The sequence below is a fragment of the Vanessa atalanta genome, chromosome 14 (assembly GCF_905147765.1).
Source record: "Vanessa atalanta chromosome 14, ilVanAtal1.2, whole genome shotgun sequence".
NCBI classification, from domain to species: domain Eukaryota; kingdom Metazoa; phylum Arthropoda; class Insecta; order Lepidoptera; family Nymphalidae; genus Vanessa; species Vanessa atalanta.
In genome coordinates this window covers 1,144,211-1,167,466 of record NC_061884.1, presented here as the reverse complement: position 1 = coordinate 1,167,466, position 23,256 = coordinate 1,144,211, and the positions used below count along the sequence as shown (strand labels likewise).

The following is a 23,256-nucleotide window of genomic DNA, read 5'->3' as shown; positions in this document are numbered from 1 at the left end:
GCAATATAAATAAATACATAATAATATATACTTAATATTATAAATGCGAATGTAACTCTGTGAGTCTGTCTGTTTCTTCTTCATGGACAAAGAACAGGGTTGAATTAAATTTTGTATGGAAAAACCTCGAACCCCAAGGACATAGCTTATTTTACTCAACACCCAATAAGGACCTTATGACCTTACTCTAAAATTATGGAAAGAAGCTAAGTTGAATCGTGTTGTGTTCAGTGCCGGATTCTATCTCAATGACGCACCTGAGCACAAAAAATTACACCTCATTCTAATCTTCGCATGAAATGCGAACTTTAGATATACAATTTAAATTTTTAAATAAATAAAATATAACACTTGATAATATGCCGTCCTGGTCACTCATCTAGGCCCTAGTGCCCCTAGTCATAATCCAAGGCTGGTTGTATTATAAATAAAAATATTTTTATCAATAACTGTTTGTAATGCATAATATAGCTGTGCTATGAGTAAATTGCATATATAAAATCTAAAATCTAAGCTTTCTCTATTCCTTCTCAATTGGAATGCATTCATAAAGCTCGATGAAAGCTTAGACTCGTGTAAGAGACGAGATATTCCATGCGAGTTAATGATTATTATTGGTTAACTCGGTATTGGAATCGTAGCGAACACGCATCAGAATCTATTTACTTACCAAAAAGTTTGCACATTTAGATGAAAAAGTTTACATATGAAATTAAAAAAAATAACTCTCGTATCTCAACATCCATTATATTTCTCGAATTGTACATTTATACATTTATTACACATGAGTTAATCTTTAAATTAAATTCACTTAATTAAATAAATTTAATTCGAATATATACATTTGGTTAAAAAAATTGAAGAGTAAAGAAATTAAACATCTTAAAATTTATTTTAAAGCTTTAGCAACGAGTATTTCACAACCGTTAACAAAAACAGTAATAAGTTAAGGGTTGACAACGAACTTATTCTAAATCTTATATAATTATTTTTAAGTAATTTACACTTACGGGGACTAAGTGTTAAGAGATACTAACATTTGGTATGATGGCTTGCAGGTGTGAATCTTATATCTTATCAATCACGATTCGTGTTCCTGCGTCTACTTCAGTAAATTTAAGAAAGAACTAACTTTACCTGGTTGTTGAATTCTTTCGTTTATCATTGGTTTTATTTATTTCATCAATTTTACTGGCCAATATTTTATCATTGCCAGATCTTATTGGTGCCGTTTTAAACCTTGACTAGTTTAAAGTAGCAACAATATTCCTTCAGGAAAATCGGAAGTACATGAAGGGTGATGGATTATTTAATTTTGTAAATGAAGCTGTGATAGTTCTTAACAATCCCCTAATGTTTAGAAGAAAATGTTGGCAAACTATTTATTCCTGTTACTCAACTACATGGAGTCCGTAACTCTTATGTGAGCCAATGTATACGGCTTTCAACAGGTTCCCAGAAAGCGTCCAAAATGCCAATATTGAAAAAAAATGTTTGTAAACGCTTGTACGAACAAAATCTTAATATACAATGACAGGTATACTGGTGAAGCTGTTTAATTTGACGATCAAATAGTAATGCTTCTATTTTTGAATATTATTAAGAGTATCTAATGTTGCACTATTTATACCTGCTACATAACACTATCTCTTACAGCTGTGGGTTGGCTGAAAGAAATTTCTTTTAGAAATAAGCCCGCCATTGTAAACAATAATTTCATGAGTAAAATTACTATGTAAAATTTCTCAGTGCAATAAAGAGTATTATATATATAAGCTTTTCATTTGGTATGAAAATTGTCGTACTACACACTGGCGAAATTATTAGCTGATGTGTTTAATTAAGTTCAAGATGAGATCCTATGTCTATCATTGTATTATTCTTTAAAAAAAACTTTTAATTTGTAAGCGATAAATGAGAAAATAAAAAAATAGGACCAAAACATTTCTAAGAAATATAAAACCTTATGTTTCTTTATCTACACATTGTTATATTTAATAATAAGAATGGTAAATTAAATATATTTAATAAATAAAAAAATATTTGAACATAAGGTAAAATTAATCTATAACAATATAAAACTTAGAATAACAATATGAACATCAAAGAAAATAACGATCAGGTACCTGGCTAAACTAGACCTCTCCCTTAAAGTATAAATAATCGGAACACTCTAGAAATATCGCATGTGTTCGCACTAACATAATTTGAGCATTTGTAAGTAAATTAAATAGTAAACATACATTGGCCTCCTCAGAACTATAAATCATTCTAGATTGCAGATAGCACATTCCTTGTGTTTGTAATTAAAATGATTTACCTTGCAACCCGGAATATGGAAATCTATACCAATATTATAAATAGGAAAGTAACTCTATCTGTTACCTCTTTACGCTTTAACCACTGGACCGATTTTTATGCCATTTGATATAAAGATATTTTGAGTCCCGGGAGATTGGCTACTTTTAATTAACCCTCGTTTAAATAGCGCTTGGTTAAAGCCGCCGGTTCTGCTGGTATTGTAGCTATATTGCCATTTTAAGTTAAGTTGGAGACCATTGGATATCAAGCCCAACATTTGGGACTGGTCAAAGAATCAATCAAATTTGTTACGGTGCACCTGTTGCGTCTTAAGCGACATCATCTATATGTATAAAAAAACGCTTTGCAAATACTTTGATAATTTCACACTACGGGTTTCCAAAGAATATAATTTAGTAATTCTGTACTTCCGTATTATCTTTTAAGATATTCACAATATGAATTCGAAGTGAAACTTCGTCTATATTCTAAGATAAAGAGTTTTAAGTTTTTTCTCGTGGTGAAACGTGGTAAAAGAAAAAAAAATCTAAATTATCAGAATATACGAACAGATTTGAGAGCACTTGTTTGATCCTAACTAATGTTATAACTGCAAGTTATAAGCTTAAGCGTAAACATGAGCCTAGAAGAGATTTACTGAATTTTCACGTGCTTTTGAGTTTATAAATAAATCTCTTCTTGATATGAGGAAAAGACACGTTAAAGTACCGTATGTATTTTCCGCATTGAAGTACTGGGACTTTTAGTGGTTGTAAATAACAGTCCCTTTTTAACATCTGCTGTGCAGAATCAAACATAATAAGTGCGAATGAGCAGAACAGCAGTGATAGATAACAAAGCTTCAGTCACACTTGCGTGCTAAGCTGCGCTGATGTGGTCAGTCCCTTACAATTATATAATTAATTTTTTTTAAATACTTAATACATATTTAAATATAAGCTTTACAATTTATTTTAAATTTGAATATATATCGCTCACTTAATGGAAATATTACATAATATTTAAAATTCAGGAGCAATTGTTACGATATTCAACGACTCGATAATATTATTTCGAGCTGTACCCAACATCATTATGGCGACGTTTACGATTTACAGATATTTAATTGCAAATCTCTCGTATTAATTAACTTTGAGTTAATTATGTATATTAGTTAATTAGGTATCCCAATATTATAAGAATAAATTCTTCGAGCACAGGACGAAATTCCTTTTGATGTTTCGTCAAATGAACAAATCTCAATGTATGTGATATTCGTGTGCCTTGATGTTGTAGGCATATGATATCGAAGATTCTAGAAGGACATCGTTCCATTGCACGAGCGATACCATACATAAAATTACAAACTACATTAAAGGTAACAATACAAATAAAATCTACAACCATTTTAATATTTACACTTATTACTTACATACACAACCGAGACACATTATAAAGATGTTTAAGTATAAACTAAGTAGAAGTCCATGGGCTACGAACAGTGAAGTATTTTACGAAACGCTTTCCTGAACTCCGGGTTGAAGATTGTGTATATGACTGGATTGAGGAAGGAGTTGATGTAGCCCAGCCACGTTGTTAATATGAAGACGGTGACGCCTGGGGAGTGGTTGAAACCGAACTTGGTGCAAATCGCATCCAAGACGGAACACGTGAAGAACGGCGCCCAGCAGAAAAGGAAGACGCCTGCGAATTAAGATTATTTATTTATAATTTGACATGTATTTGATAGTGTTTTTTATAATATTACAATAAGTATAATATTTATATAAATAATAGTTTTTATTATATCGACAGGAGGGAGTGAAGATAGGGGTAGAACGAGTAAGCAAAAAATTATATCAATGAGCACGGAGAACTCTAAACCATAAAAAATTATGAACGATTACTGAAAGAGTATATTTCCTAAGGCATTAATATAAAACAATTTTAAGAATAACAATGTAAATAAAAATAAATAAATCATGTTAATGTTTTTAAAATGCAAATTTGTCGCCATGTAAACCGTCCCTTAGAACTGCTCAACGACATAAGTGTAACGAGGCAAAATTATTGAACCTACACGCTTGAACGGTTTTTAAACCGTATATAAAACAAAGTAGACATATTTTGAATGAAAAAAATCACAAGTGTGATTCGCGGATTGGTCATAATCTGTGTTTTGATTTATGATTTAGTGAATTTGATCATTGCCCTATTGATTTTATCTGCGGATTCATTATTCTAATCGTAAATAAATGGATGCTGTGTGCGGATGAAAATTAACCATTCTTTACATTGCCAGTGCACAATCAACTATGAGAGTTAAGATGTTATACCCCTTGAGCCTGTAGTTTCACTGGCTCACTTACCCTACAAACTGGGACACAAATTGTTGTGCACTGTCTCAAGATTCAAGCACTCAGCAATATTGACTAAGTATTGCTGTTTGCCGGTAGAATATCTGATGAGTATACCTCGTAGATAATTCTATCTATGATATTATATCTAGACTTGCACAAAACTCTACCTTCAACATGTTAGATATAATGATCAAAGAACAAATGAACTCCTATCGATCGAAACAAAATATTTCTTACCAAGTACAATCGCTAACGTTTGCGTCGCTTTTTTTTCTTTCTTCGCAAATGACTTGGCTCTTAACTTGCCCGCTCTGTTTGCTCTGAATATCGTAAATCTTGCCGCTGACGCTGCACTCCTGAACCTCCTCCTTGGCGTTGAGATCAGTGAGCTATTGCTGATGCGACTCAGCTTCTTTCTGTGATAACATCAAATGTAATAAATGTAATAAATAAATTATTTACTTTTGCTTTTCACTTCTCAGTAGAATCAATCTTCCGAACCGGTAGCAGGTTTACATTTGTTATAGTAATTGTAGAATTACGATTCAAAAGTGCTTTCAATACTTGAATAGAGTATTTTTTATTTCTTACATTTTTACAGATATTCACAACATTATACTTTATGTAGAAATACTGCATTAGCTACGCTATTTTATATACAGTACTGGACCCAACTGATTGGAATTGAATTGTACAAAACTATTTTGTAATTATTATTATGTTCTCTCTATTACTATAAAGTTTATTATTATAATTGTAGTATTCATTATTATTTACAAACATAGCTATAAAGCATAAAAGATAGCGGAAAGACAGACCGTAAAAAAAACTATTTTAAGAAAGAATGTCTTTCTATTGAAGCAAATATCGAACCAGACATTTAATATGATATTAAAAGATATATCATTTTGCATTTTGCAGATTCTGCAGAATTTCACAGCTTTTGACACACGGGAATAAAATTTAATACATCACAATCAGTTGCAAGTTTATTATCAAATGTCCTATGATTGTATTTCAGAATAGTTGTATAAATAGACGATACTAATATAAAAACTTAAACAAAGACCAATAACGTATTATTGACTAGGCTAGAGATTTGAGTCTTTGAACTCGCTATCTACAGACTTGTGAACCACAAAGCCACATAATAGAATGACATAAAAATATTTTAAGTACAACAAACACACGTACTCAATATTTACTTCTATAATTTAATTATGAAACTTAAAATATTTTCGTACCTTAGAACGAGCATATCATAGGGATTGAAAATTACATGAAAATTACCTTTAATATAAATAACCTGTGAAAAAGATTGTCATAAAATATGTGAATCACAAGCAACTACATGATTTCTCGTGAGGAAAGTTCGAGTCATCTGTTAGAGGACTGAGGCTGCCATCCGACCGGATATATCCGGTCTGGACCGGATTTTAAGGGCTTAGAGAATTCGTCGGGATTTTATTTGTGACTTAAATTTTCTCCGGACAAAGCTGCAAAAATATCTCATAGACTTTTTATGTATTGAATTTTTTTTTAATGATAATAACTTATCACAAAAATCTCTGAAGAATGTAGATTCAAATCCGGACAAGCGCCTCTGAAAATGTGCCGTATAAAATTCTGATACATTGGAAGTACGTTACTTTATAACAAAATATACATATATATACAAATATTGAATACAAAAATACTAATATGCCTGACAAATAACTCCTAAAACGCAAGCAAAGCCGGCGAGAATCAATCAATCATTATTCATAAACCCACCGATTTTCTTCAGTGTTACAATGTAGATTCTTTTGGTAACATGCATTGCTCATTAAACTTTTTCTCGGCAGTTCATGTTATATGTGTAATTATGCTACCAAATAAAATGCCTGCAAAGAATCAAGTATAAGATTCTCCGGCATACATAATTTGAGTCTACACAGATTTGGTACTTACTGGTTAATTAAATTATAAATGTAAGTCTATTAATGGTAGGTTTAATAGATTTGCGATAAAGTCTGAATTTCATTTCGTCAGAACCACTTGTTACTTGTTGTGTTGGCTGCAATTAAATGAGCCAGTCATTCGAAAAAAATATTAGGTATTAAGATTTTCGTGATCTATTTACGAATTGGTTTTAAGTGCAAGCATTAAAAAAATCCATGTAATATTGCACTCGTTTCAACGAAATCGAACAAAAATGTGTTCGGCTTTTTGATGTTTGCACGTATTCACAGATCACTGAATAATTTTACACATATTCATGGTGGCTCGGTTTTAAATAATTTAGCATATAAATTGGTTTCAGTCACACGTTTTTTTTTTTGTTAAAATTAACTGAGACCTCTCCTCTTCATCCGTAATTATAATTTATGTGTGACTCCTGGCAGAATAGAATATTGCACCAAAGTGGGACCAAAGGAGCCGGGAACTAATTACCATCATAATATTCTCAGAAACCAAGGTGACTTGGAACTAAACATAACCTCCAGGGTTTGTCTTTTTCAGGGTAATGTATCTCTCATTCATCGCCCTCTTTTATGGTGATGGAAAAATAAAGAATAAGCGTTTATGTCTACCACATGCAGTCGCATTATGAGAACCACACTGGTCTTGATGATTATTGTCGTCGACGAATAATGTGATAAGGAGAATTAGCACCGCCGCTTTCAGAAGAAGATAATGAGCGTCCATAAAGTGGCTGCGTTCCGTTGAACTTTTGAGGAAATCGAGGGGTTGGTTTTTACGATACGAGATCAAGTAGATAAGATGAAACTACAGCAAGTCTATTCGGAAAAGCCGATTCCTTCAATTCGTGTTGTACTAACAAAAACAACATTTTTAATGGTTTATAACCAATAAAAATATTGTTTATTGTTGTGTCACCAACTACCTTTACTAGCTTTACGATTCAAAAGCCTACTTGAATAAAGTATATTTTGATTTGATCTAAAATTAATTATTTGTTAAATCATCACAATCTAACAAATTGCAATCAAGAATCCTCTTTATTTCCTGCACGGCTAGGGCTGGAACTCTTCAAAATGAGACCATAACCGATATTTTATATGCAGCTTATATGCACCATAATCACTGGGAAAAAAATCGCCTTACGCTATTAATATATAAGATAATTTTAGTATCATAATGTTTTGAATCAACGCTAAACACGAGATGAATCATAAAAACGTCAGCGTGGATATTAACCCTCAATTATCGGTTAATAACACCCACTGGGCATTTTCGGCTCTATATTTTTTCAACATTATTAAAATTCATAGCGCAAATTCTATACAAGTTTTTTTCTGCTTTCAAAGAATTGTTTATTATAACTATATTTTCTTGAGTAATTATTAAAAAAAAATTTTAAAGTACTTTATGTTGTATTTTAACAAGCATCGACTTAGCTTTCTTTTAATACAATTATCATATTTTTTTAATCACATGAAGCTATATCTTGTCAAAAAAAAAATAGTTTATATAAAATTTCAAGCTCATAAAAATGCCTTTAATTATAAAATGACTTGCCGTGTCCATATATAATTTTCCCGACGTTCTTTTAAATATAAACGCGGGCTTGGGTTCAAGTCTCATTCTTTGCCTTAGTTTTTTTTTTTATTTATAAGAAACAAATATGTACCTAAAATCTGGGAAGGAACTGATTTCCAAAACACAGCGAAAACTTGTTAGGAATTCAGGGCTGGTATTAAAAAAGTAAACAAAACTTATGTGTAAAATAAAAAAATAAATCCAGGTCCTAAGTACCTCTTTAAAGTTATTATCATTAAGTTGCGAGCAGTTTAGTGGTTTAGACATGATGAGATTACAAACAGGCAGAGTTTTGTATGAGTGACTTAATTTAATGATGACGATGATTACGTTGTCTTACTGATTTCGGTCTTACCAATTTCAAGGGAGACCAGCCAACTATGCGGGACATATAATAGTGCACACAAACACAGATGCCCTCTCTAATTCCTGTCGCTAAATCCGAAATTACCGTAAACGCTACAGGTACTCACTTCCTACTTCTAGGCTCTTTCGAATGAGAATTTTTGGCCAGAAAAGCCCAATAACTTTTTATCGGCCTGATCTGAAGTTGAACGCAGTATCTCGTTCTCTGTGGCCTTATATCTAGCTACCAAACCAATAAGTTAGTCAATAAAGCGGAACAGTCATATTATACGAAATAATTGAAAGGTAATCATTAAATTAGTGACTATTTGGGAGAAGTTTTTATTAATTTATTTGGAAAACAAACCGTTTGATAATTCATAAACAAAAATTTCAAAAATGCGTTTTCATTAAAAATGTAATGAAATAGAAAATAAAACATAATAGTGAAGACAATACAGGATGTATACATTCCTGCATAGAGCAATACGGAACTAGTTATCGTCTGCGGCTTAGCTCGCGTTTAAGGGGTCAGGTTTTAAACATAAGACCGCCTGTGTCCTTCCTTGGAGTTCAAGCTTCATACCAAATTCCATCAAATTCGGTTCAGTAGTTTGACCGTGAAAGAGCCACAGACAGACAGAGTTATTTTCGTATTTATAATATTATATATTACATTGAAATAAATAATGTAATAATAATATCTCAATATTATAGATACAATTTTTGAATAAATTTAAATATACATATACGTATACATATAAATATACGTATTGATTAGTCCTCTTAAATTCAGTTAATTTTTTTTATAAAAAGCGTAAAAGAACATGTATTCTTGGATTGAATATTTTGTGTTATAATTAATACATGTTTTTCGATTCTTATATTGGTCAATTGGTCATTAGTTGTGCCTACGGGGCATAAATTACTCGCCAATATCACGTAGGGTAAATAAAACACGTTATAAACAAGATTACTGGACGAAGATTAATAATAAGAATTAAAAATAGATGACAAAGGGCTGAAGGAGCTATATCAAGGCATTAGAGCAGAGTAAAATTCGGACGAATTTACCCCTCCCATTTCTTCTCCGTAAACTTGAAATTTCTAAAAAAACATCTGCAAGAAGTGACTTACGTTATTAAATAAATCTATGTTCCAAATTTCAACTTCCCAAACTCACTCAATCACGTTCATACGATTTCATGATTATATAAATATACTAGCTGAAACTGTAGCTTTAACCGCACGAAATTTATAAAACAAAAACCAACTCCCTTAGGGGTGGAGGTTTGTAAATACCGTTCTTAGCGGATGTCTACACCCTATAAGGATGTATCTATCTGCCAAATTTCAAGTTCGTAGGTGTTATAGTTTCCGAGATTTTTTGCTTTTGTATTAAATACATAGATATAGTTTGATGAAGATATTTTCCATTTAACATTCGACAAAAAATCTCTTACTACACTCAAAACGAATATTAAAAAGTCATCAATAGGCCGGTCACGATAATCTAAACAAGATTATCGATGTTAAAAAATCGAGGAGTAGCGTAATATTTGAATAAATATTCTTTTTTCAAATTTACCCTATTAAGCATTTTTGAATCGTTATTTTGCAGGATTAAATTGAACGTTAAGATAACACTGGTAAATGTAGATTCAAGAAGAACCGGGGAAATGAAATCATTAGTTACGCTTTTTTTGACAATGATATACTATATTATCTGCCCTGTAAAGCCGGTTATAGGTATATGATATAGGCAAGTAGACGAGCATATAGGCCACCTGATGTTAAGTAGTCACCACCGCCCATAGACAAAGGCGCTATAAGAAATATTAACCATTCCTTATGCTGTCAATGCGCCACCAACCTTGGGAACTAAGTTGTGAACCCTTGTGCCTGTAGTTAGACTGGCTCATTCACGCATCAAATCGGAACATAACAGAACTGCTGCTTAGCGGTAAAATATCTGATGAGTGGGTGGTATCTATCCACCTAGTATATAAATTTCATTTCATATATAATTATAGATGATATGATTTTAATTGATGGAGATAATCAACTAATTTATTACCAGTTTTTATCGGATAAATCAACATTACTTTTTATTTAATTCTGTTAATTGACACTATAAATGCTCTCATCCCTTAATACTTAATTTTTAATAATCTATTGATAGTCAGTAATCATAAAATCAGTTAATATATTTACTCGATACACAAGAGACTAATAATAACATGTCGCGACGCACTTACAGCTCTTAGTGGAGGAGTAATGGAGCGAGAAGGTCGGGTTAAGGTCGTCTTCCAAAGTAATAATAGCTTCTTATGGCGTTATTTTACTCAAAGATAAAGAAGGAACGGAATATTTGCGCTGGAGTGTATAACGGAGGCCTTATCGAAGGTTCTTGTATATATCATAATCAGACTTAAAGTAACACAAACGTTACTTCAGATATTAACAAGAAAGAGATATATCATTAGAAAAAAGTAAGCAAGAATATGTAGCCTAGGAGAAAAGGCAAGATTTATAATGAGCCAAACTTCAAATCTGAGCCGAGATGGCCCAGTGGTTAGAACGCGTGCATATTAAACAGACAAGCACCACTGAAATTTCATTTGCTTTATTTTGTGTTTATAATTCATCTCGAGCTCAGCGGTGAAGGAAAACATCGTGAGGAAACCTGCATGTGTCTAATTTCAATGAAATTATGCCACATGTGTATTTCACCAACTCGAATTGGCAGCGTAGTGGAATATGCTCCAAACATTCTCCACAAAGGGAGAGGAGGCCTTAGCCCAGCAGTGGGAAATTTACAGGCTGTTAATGTGAGCCATACTTCAATTCAGTAGTTACACGGGAAACAAATTGATTGGAATTGATTGAAAATTAACACTAAAAGTATAATAATTACTTTAGGTATTGAGTCTTACTAAACCATTAGATATGTCTTTAGTTAGAGCAGCACTTTATAATTTCAGATTTTTTGGCATAACGGTAAACATATGAAAATAGAAATTTGAAATTATTATTGATAAATATAAAAAATAAAAAGGGAGATAGAATATCTCCTTGTAGAACGCTTGCAGTGAGATTTAGTTGCTAGAACTTGTGCCGTGCGTTTCCTTCGGTAGGTCGGTGTCCAGGGAGGTAGGTAAGATTTAAATATTTTATTATCATTGAATTCGCACTGTTTTATCTATTCCCCAGAGTCAGCGCAGTTTCACATTTGCTTACGGCTTAGATAGGCGGACGAGTTAACGGGTTACGATTTTGTCGTTGTAAGAAATATTAACCATTTCTTACATCCAGTGGCGTAGCTAGGTGGACAAGGGCCCCGGTGCATAGAAAAAGAAACGGGCCCTCACCCCATCTTTAACTAATATTGTGCTTCAAAATTATAGATAGGAATAAAAATAGGATAAAGGATACATTGAGACGAACATTAGTAGGCTAAATCCATATGTCATATCTATTCAAAGCTTAGGTTAGAGTGCCCCCTGAGCTCCGGGGCCCTGGTGCACTGCACCACCTGGCCCTACGATAGCTACGCTACTGCTTACATCGCAAATGCTACTCCAACCTTGGGAACTAAGATGTTACATCCCTTCTCCTTGTAGTTACAATGGTTTATCCACTCTACAAACTAGAAAGTAACAATACTAATTAAATCTGATCAGTGTGTAGTATCTACCGCTAATTAAAATCATATCAGAAATTTGCATATAACATGCGGAAATCTAAGTCGATACCTCATAAGCAGCCCGTAAATGTCCCACTGCTGGGATAAAGGCCTCCTCTCCTTTGAGGAGAAGGTTTGGAGCATATTCCACCACGCTGCTCCAATGCGGGTTGGCGGAATACACATGTGGCTGAATTTCGTTGAAATTAGACACATGCAGGTTTCCTCACGATGTTTTCCTTCACCGCCGAGCACGAGATGAATTATAAACACAAATTAAGCACATGAAATTTCAGTGGTGCCTGCCTGGGTTTGAACCCGAAATCATCGGTTAAGATGCACGCGTTCTAACGATACCTCTTACCTCTTTAGTTCAAATAAGGTACAATACAGATTAAGTAATTGTATTCGTGTCGTGCATAAGTGTGCAGCCGTCATTAAAACATATTTTAAAAATATATTATTTGAGCTATGATGTCCCATCCGTCTAATTACGAATCTGATAAAGAGGGTCCTCATTTATCTCCGTTATATCTTTGGGTAGTTCGTTATATTTACTGGTAGGTGAGCTTTGGGTAAGCTAATAGAGCGGATAAAAGCAAATCTGTTCATCCGGCATTATGAGGACAAGTAATCTGGTCGCTCTTGAAGCTAAGCATATTTCATACGAATTTATGGGATAGGAAGTTTAGAGTCGTCAGATCACGTAGTATTCTAGGTTGAATCGTCATGTTACGAGATTAAATTGATTGATCCTACAGTTTCTTAATATGTTGATTTTAACGAAAAGTACTGGCATTTAATAAATGTATTTTTAATGAAATATGTTCATCAATATCAACGACTGTATTGTGTCCAGTGTGTGAGCCAAGATGGCCCAGTGGTTAGAACGCGTGCATCGTAACCGATGATTTCGGGTTCAAACCCAGGCAAGCAACACTGAATTTTCATGTGCTTAATTTGTGTTTATAATTCATATCGTGCTCGGCGGTGAAGGAAAAAAACGTGAAGAAACCTGCATGTGTCTAATTTCAACAAAATTCTGCCATATGTGTATACCACCAACCCGCATTGGAGCAAAGTGGTAGAATTTGCTCAATCTTTCTCCCCAAAGGGAGAGGAAGCCTTAGCAGTGGGAAACTTACAGGCTGCTAATTTAATGTAATGTACGATATGTGTAATGTAAGGTAGATTGAATATTATTTGAATGAACCAGTCTGCTTTGGATCTCGGCCTTTCATGACGTTACAGACTGATTCACACGTTCTAGCCTGTTCATATAAGCAGGCAGGCAAATTGGACACCTGAAAGAAATCTTTAATGATAGATATTGGTAGGAAACAGTAATCATTCCTTACCAACGCGCTACTAATCTTGGGAACTAAGATTTGATGTCCGTTGTAACTGTTAAACTAGTACTGCCTTCACTCAAAATTTTCAGCTTCAGCTTTCGAAACACAATAATGTTTGACGGTAGAACATATGACGACGGATACATAGATTCCCACAGGCTCGCACTATGTGAGCTGTACCCACCACCAAATAAATCTTATAGAATATTTTACAAACTAAGAAGTTAAGTAGTATATAAACTCATAACGTTTTGTAAGATCAAAATCAATATGTCTTTCATCGCAGGAAAATCTTTAAATATAAATTAAATCGTCATTTGTAAAAAATTTTTTTTTAATTTTTACATTAAATTAAGCCGCGAAATACCATCAATAAACTTTGCCTATATGGCATATACCTATATACCTTCATATAAAAAAACCAACAGAAGTTGGTGTTTTTATCAATTGAATGGAGACATTCAATAAAATGATTCCATGAACCGCAACGAGTATCACCACTCTTTTTAAATAATTCTTAATGTTATGTGAATAATTCTTAGGTAAATCAATATTGTATTACTGTTAGAAAAAAATATTATGTAAGTGGAATTTAAATACTATGTTGACGCTATGATATGATATGTGATTTGTAATGATTTATTTTATTTATATTACAGTCTTGTTTCTTCCACTGATGAGAGATTTAGTACTAAGGATTCCAATTAACAATCACTCTTAAAAAATATATATATAATTTGAATTGTGATTTAAATCGGCATATGCTTATGTTCTTGCTTTGATTCCACTTAGTTTGTATGGTAAGGTTGGGTCGGGGCCCCACTTATATACATTGTAATATACTATATAATGCGTTAATTATATAACAATGAAAAAATATCATATTGTATGTATCATATTAGATACAATAATAAATATAAAAAAGATGCATATCATAAAAGAACTTAGTAAAAATATTAAAAAATCTTTGGGCTCGTCCGGGATTTGAACCCGGGACCTCTCGCACCCTAAGCGAAAATCATACCCCTAGACCAACGAGCCGCTTGTACTGTACGATGAAAAAAAAATACATAATTGTAAACCTTACTTTTAACACTCTCATACGTGTCTTATCCGTCCAACGTGTCATTGGCGAAATAATTTCTGCCTTGTCGGCACAATTAGGAGCCATTAAACTAAGAATCGAATCGAACTTTTAACATTTCAATGTCATATTAAATATTTAGTAACTTTATCGCACTCCTAATTAATTAATCGCAACCTTTTATTTTTTTTATGTATATTCATACTGTAGTGCACACAGATCTATAATAACATATTCATTAGTATTAGATTTATGTGTTATATAAATATATATTATCTGTGTATTTATGCATCTGTCATCTCGAATGACATACATCGCGAAAGCGCGGGAAAAGAGAAAAATATAAAAATGGGCGCGTGTGCACAGCGAGCTGATATTTAAATATAATATTTATTTTATCTAATTGGTAAATCGACCATATATGAGAACATTACACATACTGTTTTGTGAATACTAACAGTTCCCTTCGGCTTTACTCACTTTAAATTTGTATTATATATTAAAATTTTTTACGTAAGTAGTTACGTAAGCAAAACATAGATTTTTAATTTATCCTGGTATTACAATAAAATCTAAAAGACAAATAAAGGTAAACAAATGTTAACGTAAACTTTAACTTTAGGTTGATTTAATAAATTGTTACGATGTAAGAAATAATTAATTTTAGAGAGCGGAAAAAAGTTATTGGCCGGATGGTAAGCGGCGCTATGGCTGCAAAAAAAAAAAAAACAAATGTAAAATGTGCGAACATACGTAATCAGTTTAAAATGAAATTAAATCAAAACTAAACCTGTCACAAAAATTCGAAATTCCTAAACATCTGTTGAATAAATGCAAAGTTTCGCGGGCAACCCACTAGTATTATTTTTATTATTGAATTAACTACATATATAGTATACGCACACATACTTACCAAGGAGTAGGGAATGGTGGTGCCGACCACATGACAGCATTCATCATCACGGCACCGTCACGGACTACAATCGTTCTTACAAGACACGCCAATAGATATCACATCAATAAAAACACTTTTAATGTATGAAGCTCATATTGATAACTTAGACGTCAAGTTTGAATGCATTTAGCGAGAGATTCTGCGGTTATATTGGGTTTCGCTCGCTCGGCAACAACTGATGTAGTTACCATAGTAACGACGTTTGACAGCGTTGGGTACTCCAATTATCACTAACACTGCACTTAAGAGAATATGTAATCTAAGGCAAGGTGGGCGTGGACGACTCAAAGAGATTTTAACCATCGTGTCCTGATAAGTAAATTCTCGGAATGACACTTGACTACAAGAAGAATAGAATATAATATAGATCACTTCATCTACACTATTGTTATAATTGCGGAAGTAACTCTGTCTGTCTTGGTATACAATAAGCCTCGACTCCAAGAAATTACATAGGTTCCTTTTGTAAGCCTAATACCTAAACGACAAACCTCGAAAATGGAAGCGAAGTCGTGGGCGACAAGTAATTGCAGATAAATAAGTGATATCATGAAATTAACTTTTGATATGGTAAGTGCTTAATAAGTTCTTATGTCTATCGACCATATTTAGAACGGGACATTACAATTATACTATGCATTTTTTTTTATTATACAATTACTTCGTGGTAGGGCTTTGTGCAAGCCCGTCTGGGTAGGTACCACCCACTCATCAGATATTCTATCGCCAAGTAGCAATATTTAGTATTATTGTATTCCGATTTGAAGGGTGAGTGAGCCAATGTAACTACAGAAATGTGTCTGTGCACAAGGGACATAACATCTTAGTTCCCAAGGTTGGTGGCGCATTGGCGAAGTGAGGAATGGTTAATATTTTTAATAGCGCCAATGTCTATGGGCAGTGGTGAACACTTACCACCAGGTAGCCCATTTGCTACACAACAAATTGAATGTGTATACGAAATTCAATGATATCAATATATGTATGTACGTAATTGGTTATGGTTTTAATAAATAAATAAAATAAATAGTAAATGGATCCTTTTTGTCCGAATAGACAGACGTGTATTCTCTGTTGCTTTGCAATAATAAAGCTTTCCAGGGAGTTACAGCTACATACGTAATTACGGTATTCCTATTAATCCAGTGCCCCGTGAGGCTACATTTACTACATTTTATTGTAATTTGTTAAGATATATATTTCTGAGTAGTTCTATATGTTGGGCTAAGATTAACTATAAGTAGACACTGAGTTATTTACCAGTTTTCTGAGTAAGTTACTCTTGAAGGAGTAGTAGCTTTACATTTATGAAATTACATTTTAAAACGCCGATTACGTACTCAAACGCATTTTTAAGCCGGTAGTAACGGTAAATTTAATTTATCCCATGAAATGACGATTCTAAGGTACTTGTACGAGCCTACTGGAATTAAATCGAGGATAAATTTGGGTTTGATATTCATGTAGAGAAATTATTTAATATTTATGCCAATTATAAAATATGTGATTTATTTGGCAGTGGCTTTATGCAATGTCCGTCTGGATAGATAGATAGGTACAGTCAGAGTAAGAAAACCTTCGTCAGTTTTTAAATTCATTCCTTTATCAAGTCGTAAACATAAAATTAAACTAACATAGTATGATAACTAGGTTCAAAATAGTGTACATTGCGACGCAATATGTCATACTCAATCGATAAAGCAGATTATCGCGCATACTGAGCACACGAAAATTGACCTTAAGGTGACGAACCTTTTCTTACCCCGACTGTAACTATTCTATCGTCAAACAGCAATAGTCAGCATTTTTGTGTTTCTTTTTGAAGAATGAGTGTAACTACCTATAGTTACACTCATTCTTACAAGGGACATAACATCTCCGTTCCTAAGGTTGGTGACGCATTGGTGTTTAAAGAACTGTTTAATATTTCCTTTAGGTAGACTATTTGACCGTCCGCCTTCATATTTCATAATATTTTTGTGTTATGCATGTCGGTTAGTAAAACTTACTTTAACTCGGGTTTCTTTGGTAGTTCATCTTTCTTCGTCTCTTCCTTGATTGGAGATGGGGGCGGCGTATGGTCTTTATCCACGTCCATGTTCGAGGGCGCGTACCCTGAATCGTTATTCGTATTGGGGTCCATCATTGGTATCGGTGATGCTAGGTTAGCCATTATCCTGAAATTATGTTGTCATTACAGACACAGATACATATGTACAATACAATACACTTCAGGATTATCATACCTTATATTCCATGAGAACAAACTCGAAACTCACATCACAACATGATCGTTGTCAGGGAGTGATATTTTGTAAACTAAAATTACGTTCATCATAGTGATATCGTGTGACTCATATGCTAGCCTTTTAGTTGGGTTATAAATTTATTTCAGTACATAAAGAGGTTATATACATTTTATATGACATTTAAAAAAATACTTACAGTCCAGTTTCTTCTACAACAGCTGCGAGCATAAATCTCGCTGACCTGGACGTTGCAATATCATCAGCGTAAATCCCCATCTCTGACCTGTCGAAACTAAAATAAAATTCAAATTTAGAATTCAAATATACAAGAAAATTGTATCTTTAAAATTTATATAGGTCATGTCCGACAACTTAACTCCTGTCGTTTCATGCACCAAAATAATACTTTTCATCACTATTTCAGCTGATTGCATGTGGCTACTATTTGTAAGAAATGTTCTCTATTCCTTATCAGGTCAATGTGCCAACAATCTTCCGAACTAAGATTTTATGACCCTTATACCTGTAGTTACACCGATTCATTCACCCTTCAAGCTGGGTCACACCAGTAAATAGTATTGCTATTTGGAGGTACATTATGTTATGAATGGACGGTACCTACCCAGGCGGCTTTGAACAAACCCCTATTTCGAAGTACTAACTCCAGTGATTTGATATTTTGTAACTGAGTCACGATAACGTTGACAAATAAATATTTTGCATAATTATAATAACGTAGGTTTACACGTGAACCCTTTCCGGTCATATCGATGTGCTATCCTATCAGACTGTGAAATAAATAGACGTCAGATTACAAAGAAAAATCGTACTGAGATTCTTTCACTGGTTTTGTCAAGTCGGTGGTAGATTTTTTTATTGAATGATTTTATATAAATTGATGTAATACTTCTATATATATATTTAGTAAATATTTTTGACTTCTTAAGGGATAGATAAAATTCCTTACAGTTCTAATGTCGTGGCGTTGGTAACCTTAAGGTATAGTCCATTTGCCGATCTGCGTACTTAGTTCAATTTAATAATAATAAAAATAATAACACGGGTTATTAAACTTTGGTTTGGTTGGTTCTAATTCACAGTTGCTACCCAGAAATCCTTGACAGAAAAACTCAATAATATTTTCACGGTCCTATGTCGGAACTTCAATTTACTACCTTCTTAGACAGCCACTAGATCAACGAAGCAGTTGTATAGCCGGAAATTATTATATAGCTTGTTGTTTAATCTGAACGCACCTTTATAATAGTAAAATTATCTTCAATCAAAGTATCAAAATAATATCTCGCGGAGAAAATAATACGAGGGTAACATAATTCTGGGTATTATAACCGACGAATCCTTTGTAAGATATAATAAATTCTGGATAAAACCGTCTTATAAAATAAATAAGCCAAGACGCAGACGTTTCTTTCTTTGGGATTACGTTTGAGCTGTCAGGATTCCAGACACGAAAGCATTTAGTCCCTTTGTAAGTTTAAAACAGAGATATTATTTTTATTTGTCATTTCTATGAAGTATGGGATATTGGATTTCATATTTGAGGAAAACATGAAGTACATTTCGCTGGTCATTTATTATCTGTACTAATATTATAACTAACACTGAACTGAAGCTGATGACATTTGGTATAAAGTAAATTAGAACCCCAAGGAAGGAAGAATACGTGCCACTATTTATTTAAGCCTAATACCTAATGACTCTCTAACTCGCGAGTTAAGTCGCGGGCGACAGCTAGCCTTATGTATGTGTATGTCTATCATAGCTTGGAAATTAATTAATAAAAAAATTGACAATAACAAAAATACTTGACATTGATTTATGCATATATACTATTTGTAGAATGTATTGAAGAGCCTTAGATTAAGGAAATAGTTTTAAAATATTTTATCTAATAGCACTTACTTGTCGTCATCATCGTCGTTGCTTCCCGAAGCCGTGTTCGTTGGCCTATCATCTGGAACTTCCACGAACCTCTGGGTCTGTGCTAAATTTTCAATGACAACAGCGGCTGTACCGCTGGAGACTGCTGAACTGATAGCTGAACATGTCTTCGCTACTCGTTGCTTTTTGGCGCGTTGCCGAATCGCCTGCAACGAATCGAACTTTGATTTATTGTCAGGGATTCAATAGCAAAAAAATTGAACAATTAAAATTATGTAAAAATTTAAATCAATTTGGTGACGGTGATGGTGATATCCTAGCATTGATTTTCACTACCCATTAATATGTGCAGAACCAGAGGAACTAAAAATGCTTGGTCTATGGGGTATATGTTTATCCACTCAGTATAATAATTACAGAAGAAGACAGAACTCAGGTGTTAGGAATAAAAATTTGTTTTGCGACGTGACGATCCATCAAAAATAAGGGAAGAACTAAACAAGAAGGCATTCATTAGAACAATTCCAGAATCAACTTCTGATAGATTTAGGGCACTGTTCTCATTCTAAAGGTAATATAAGAGTAGCGGACACTCTTGACACACATGTCCCACCTTATCACCTCTTGTCATACACAAGTGAATTCTCTATTCCCTCACTATTAAAATAACCGAAGAAAAAGATCAAGTGCACAACGAATGCCTTCATGGGAAAGGTATCCGTTTCTATAATGAAATTCCGCAGACATTTTTAACTTTGCTATTTCATAAATTTAAATCATTTGCATTGGTATTAACAGCCTGTAAATTTTCCCACTGCTGGGCTAAAGACCTTCTCTCCCGTTGAGGAGAAGGTTTGAAGTATATTCCACCACGCTGCTCCAATGCGGGTTGGCGGAATACACATGTGGCAGGTTCCTTGAAATTAGACACATGCAGGTTTCCTCACGATGTTTTCCTTCACCGCCGAGCACGAGATGAATTATAAACACAAATTAAGCACATGAAAATTCAGTGGTGCCTGCCTGGGTTTGAACCCGAAATCATCGGTTAAGATGCACGCGTTCTAACCACTGGGCCATCTCGGCTCTACAAATTTAAATCATTTGTAAAAAATAAAAGAGGCATATTTGTCTTGATTTGATTGAATAATATAATCTTGTATTGAATAATAATTCAATACAAGATTATATAGATGATAAAAAAGCGCGGAGTTAATACTCGTTGACTTCCAGACAGGGTATATTACATGCATATATAATTGCATTTAACTAAGATGTCTGCATTTTTAAATGTTGAAAAAGAGTAACTATTGTGTTTCTTGCCGGTTCTTCTCGGTAGAATCTACATTCCGAACCAATGGTAGCTTCACTTACTATTGTTTGTTAAATGACGATTCAAAAGTGCTTGTAAAAGCCTACTTGAATAAAGTATATTTTGATTTTGCTTTTGATTTTATATGTTGTTTGAGGCTCGACAGTGTCAATACTGTCAATTCGACGATTTAAAAGTCTTCGTAAAAGCGTACTTACATTTTTATATCGGGTTAATGATATTTTGTAAATGAGTCACGATACCGTCGACAAATAAATGTCGATAGCGACGGTACCGTTGACAAATAAATGTTGTACACTACGAATGTGAAACGAAAACCTTACATATTTGGTTTGCTAAATACACAAAACAAAAGTAAATTGACATTCAGTAAATGGATTAAATCAAAATTTGTTAGTCAATACAGATACATTCGAACCCGTAAAACGGTATTTGAATACATATTGAACCGATTTCAAATAAGAAGAGGATACGTGTTCAATGTGTACGTTTTTTCACCTTTTTTATGTGTGTGTGTGTGTGTGTGTCGGTTCATTGAAAACAGCTAGACTTATATTATACGTAATTACGTAATATGAGGCGTCTTAGCACAGTAGGTATAGGCGGATAGTTCTTGATTGTTTTTAAGTAAGTAAGACGTGCGTCTATATTACAAGTCTTAGCGTAATAAGGTAACTACATTTATTTAATAATAATCTGAATTTTGATATTACAAGTTAAGCTAAGTAAGCCCACTCTGGATTCATTAGCTACACTTAGATATAATAAATTTACACGGGTCTATGACTTCATTTATTAGAATGACAATAACACATAACGTGATTAACGTTTTAAAGATTGTCAGTTGGAAGATGTCAATTGTAAAGAATATAAGACGGGCACGTATTTTGTTACACAGCCGATTGATGGAAATATAAAGATTTAATGATGTATCTGTCAGTGTGTGTTCCTTTGTTGAGTGAGGCACTTGGTCTCCTGGTCTTGGAACAGCGCCAGCGCCAGACGTGCTTAATGACTAAATTAGTAGAATCAACGTCGGACGAAAATAGTAATCGTTTAGATGGCTATCCTTTTGAATCTTCGACATATGCATATACTTAAATAATAATATTTACTACTGCTTTGATTTTTAAATACGTTTTTTTAAATTGAAATAACATGTATGAAGTATGATTATTGATTCGGTTATCGACACCGTGTTGTTGCACTCCCGCCACTTCGGTCTCGTGGCGCGGTGAGGCGACCTGGTACTGCCTGGTACGGAGAAGCGCGGGATTTTGGAACCGAGGAGAAAAAAACGGAGGACAAACTACGAAGGACGCATATTTGCTGTTGTATGTATCGAGTGGTTTATTAATATAGTGGAAGTCAATGTGATGTGAGTTGTTTTGTTTTATAAGCATAAATGAGAAAACGAAAAGTCAATTATTAAAAATATTAAGTTTCTTTTAAATTGACTATATTGCGAATTAAAATAAAAATACTTCATACGAGCATTTAATTTTAAAATTCGCTATAATGTGTTTTAAAATTCAATATTAATTTCTTATAGTAACATTTTTAATATTTTGAAGATATCAATAGGATCACGGATTTATTAACCTCGTTAGACATGTAGTAAAAACATACGGAATATTAATGAGATATCTCTTTTTTATACCTGTTAAAGAACGAAAACGTAAAACGTACGTAACGTAAAACACTCTTGCTCGTTGCGTTCAGTGTCAAACAATTGTAAGATTCTATTAGAATGGAATACTTAATATTAAATATTATACGAATTAATAATATCTATTATCAGCATACCTCAATAATTTGAATACGTTGCCGTGACGTCATACAACAGAAACTATAAAAATAGTTGCCTACCCGCTTAAGGGGCTTTTGCTCCTCGGCTTTCGTAACGTATAGACGTCGTTTCATCACGAGCGTGTTTTGCATTCAAATTAACGGTTCATTGTTTGGTTAATTTAAGTTATAATTTATGTTTGATTTTAATTTTGTTATAAATAATTTGTAATTTGTTAATAAATATAAGTCAAGGGTTTGCCTATTTTTAAATAATCATTTTTGTTTCATTTTTGTTTTCTAAAACGATATATTACAGACGAGTGTCTGTCGCTTTGTAAAATAATCATTATAATACT

At 33.3% G+C, this 23,256-nt stretch overlaps 1 protein-coding gene and 1 non-coding gene across 2 annotated transcripts in view; both read right to left on the bottom strand.

The window, feature by feature from the left end:
- Positions 1–3,576: 3,576 nt before the first annotated feature.
- Positions 3,577–23,256, bottom strand: part of LOC125068955 (dopamine D2-like receptor) — a 72,103-nt gene continuing 52,423 nt past the window's right edge. Inside the window, exons 4-8 of the mRNA XM_047678361.1 lie at positions 19,798–19,982; positions 18,071–18,166; positions 17,635–17,802; positions 4,899–5,077; positions 3,577–4,005 (exon numbers count right to left, since the gene is read on the bottom strand). Coding sequence (XP_047534317.1) covers positions 3,794–4,005; positions 4,899–5,077; positions 17,635–17,802; positions 18,071–18,166; positions 19,798–19,982 — 840 coding nt within the window. The 3' untranslated portion in view covers positions 3,577–3,793. The remainder of the gene's footprint in view (positions 4,006–4,898; positions 5,078–17,634; positions 17,803–18,070; positions 18,167–19,797; positions 19,983–23,256) is intronic.
- Positions 14,556–14,627, bottom strand: Trnap-agg. The gene has a single exon. It is a non-coding gene; the product is annotated as a tRNA-Pro (tRNA).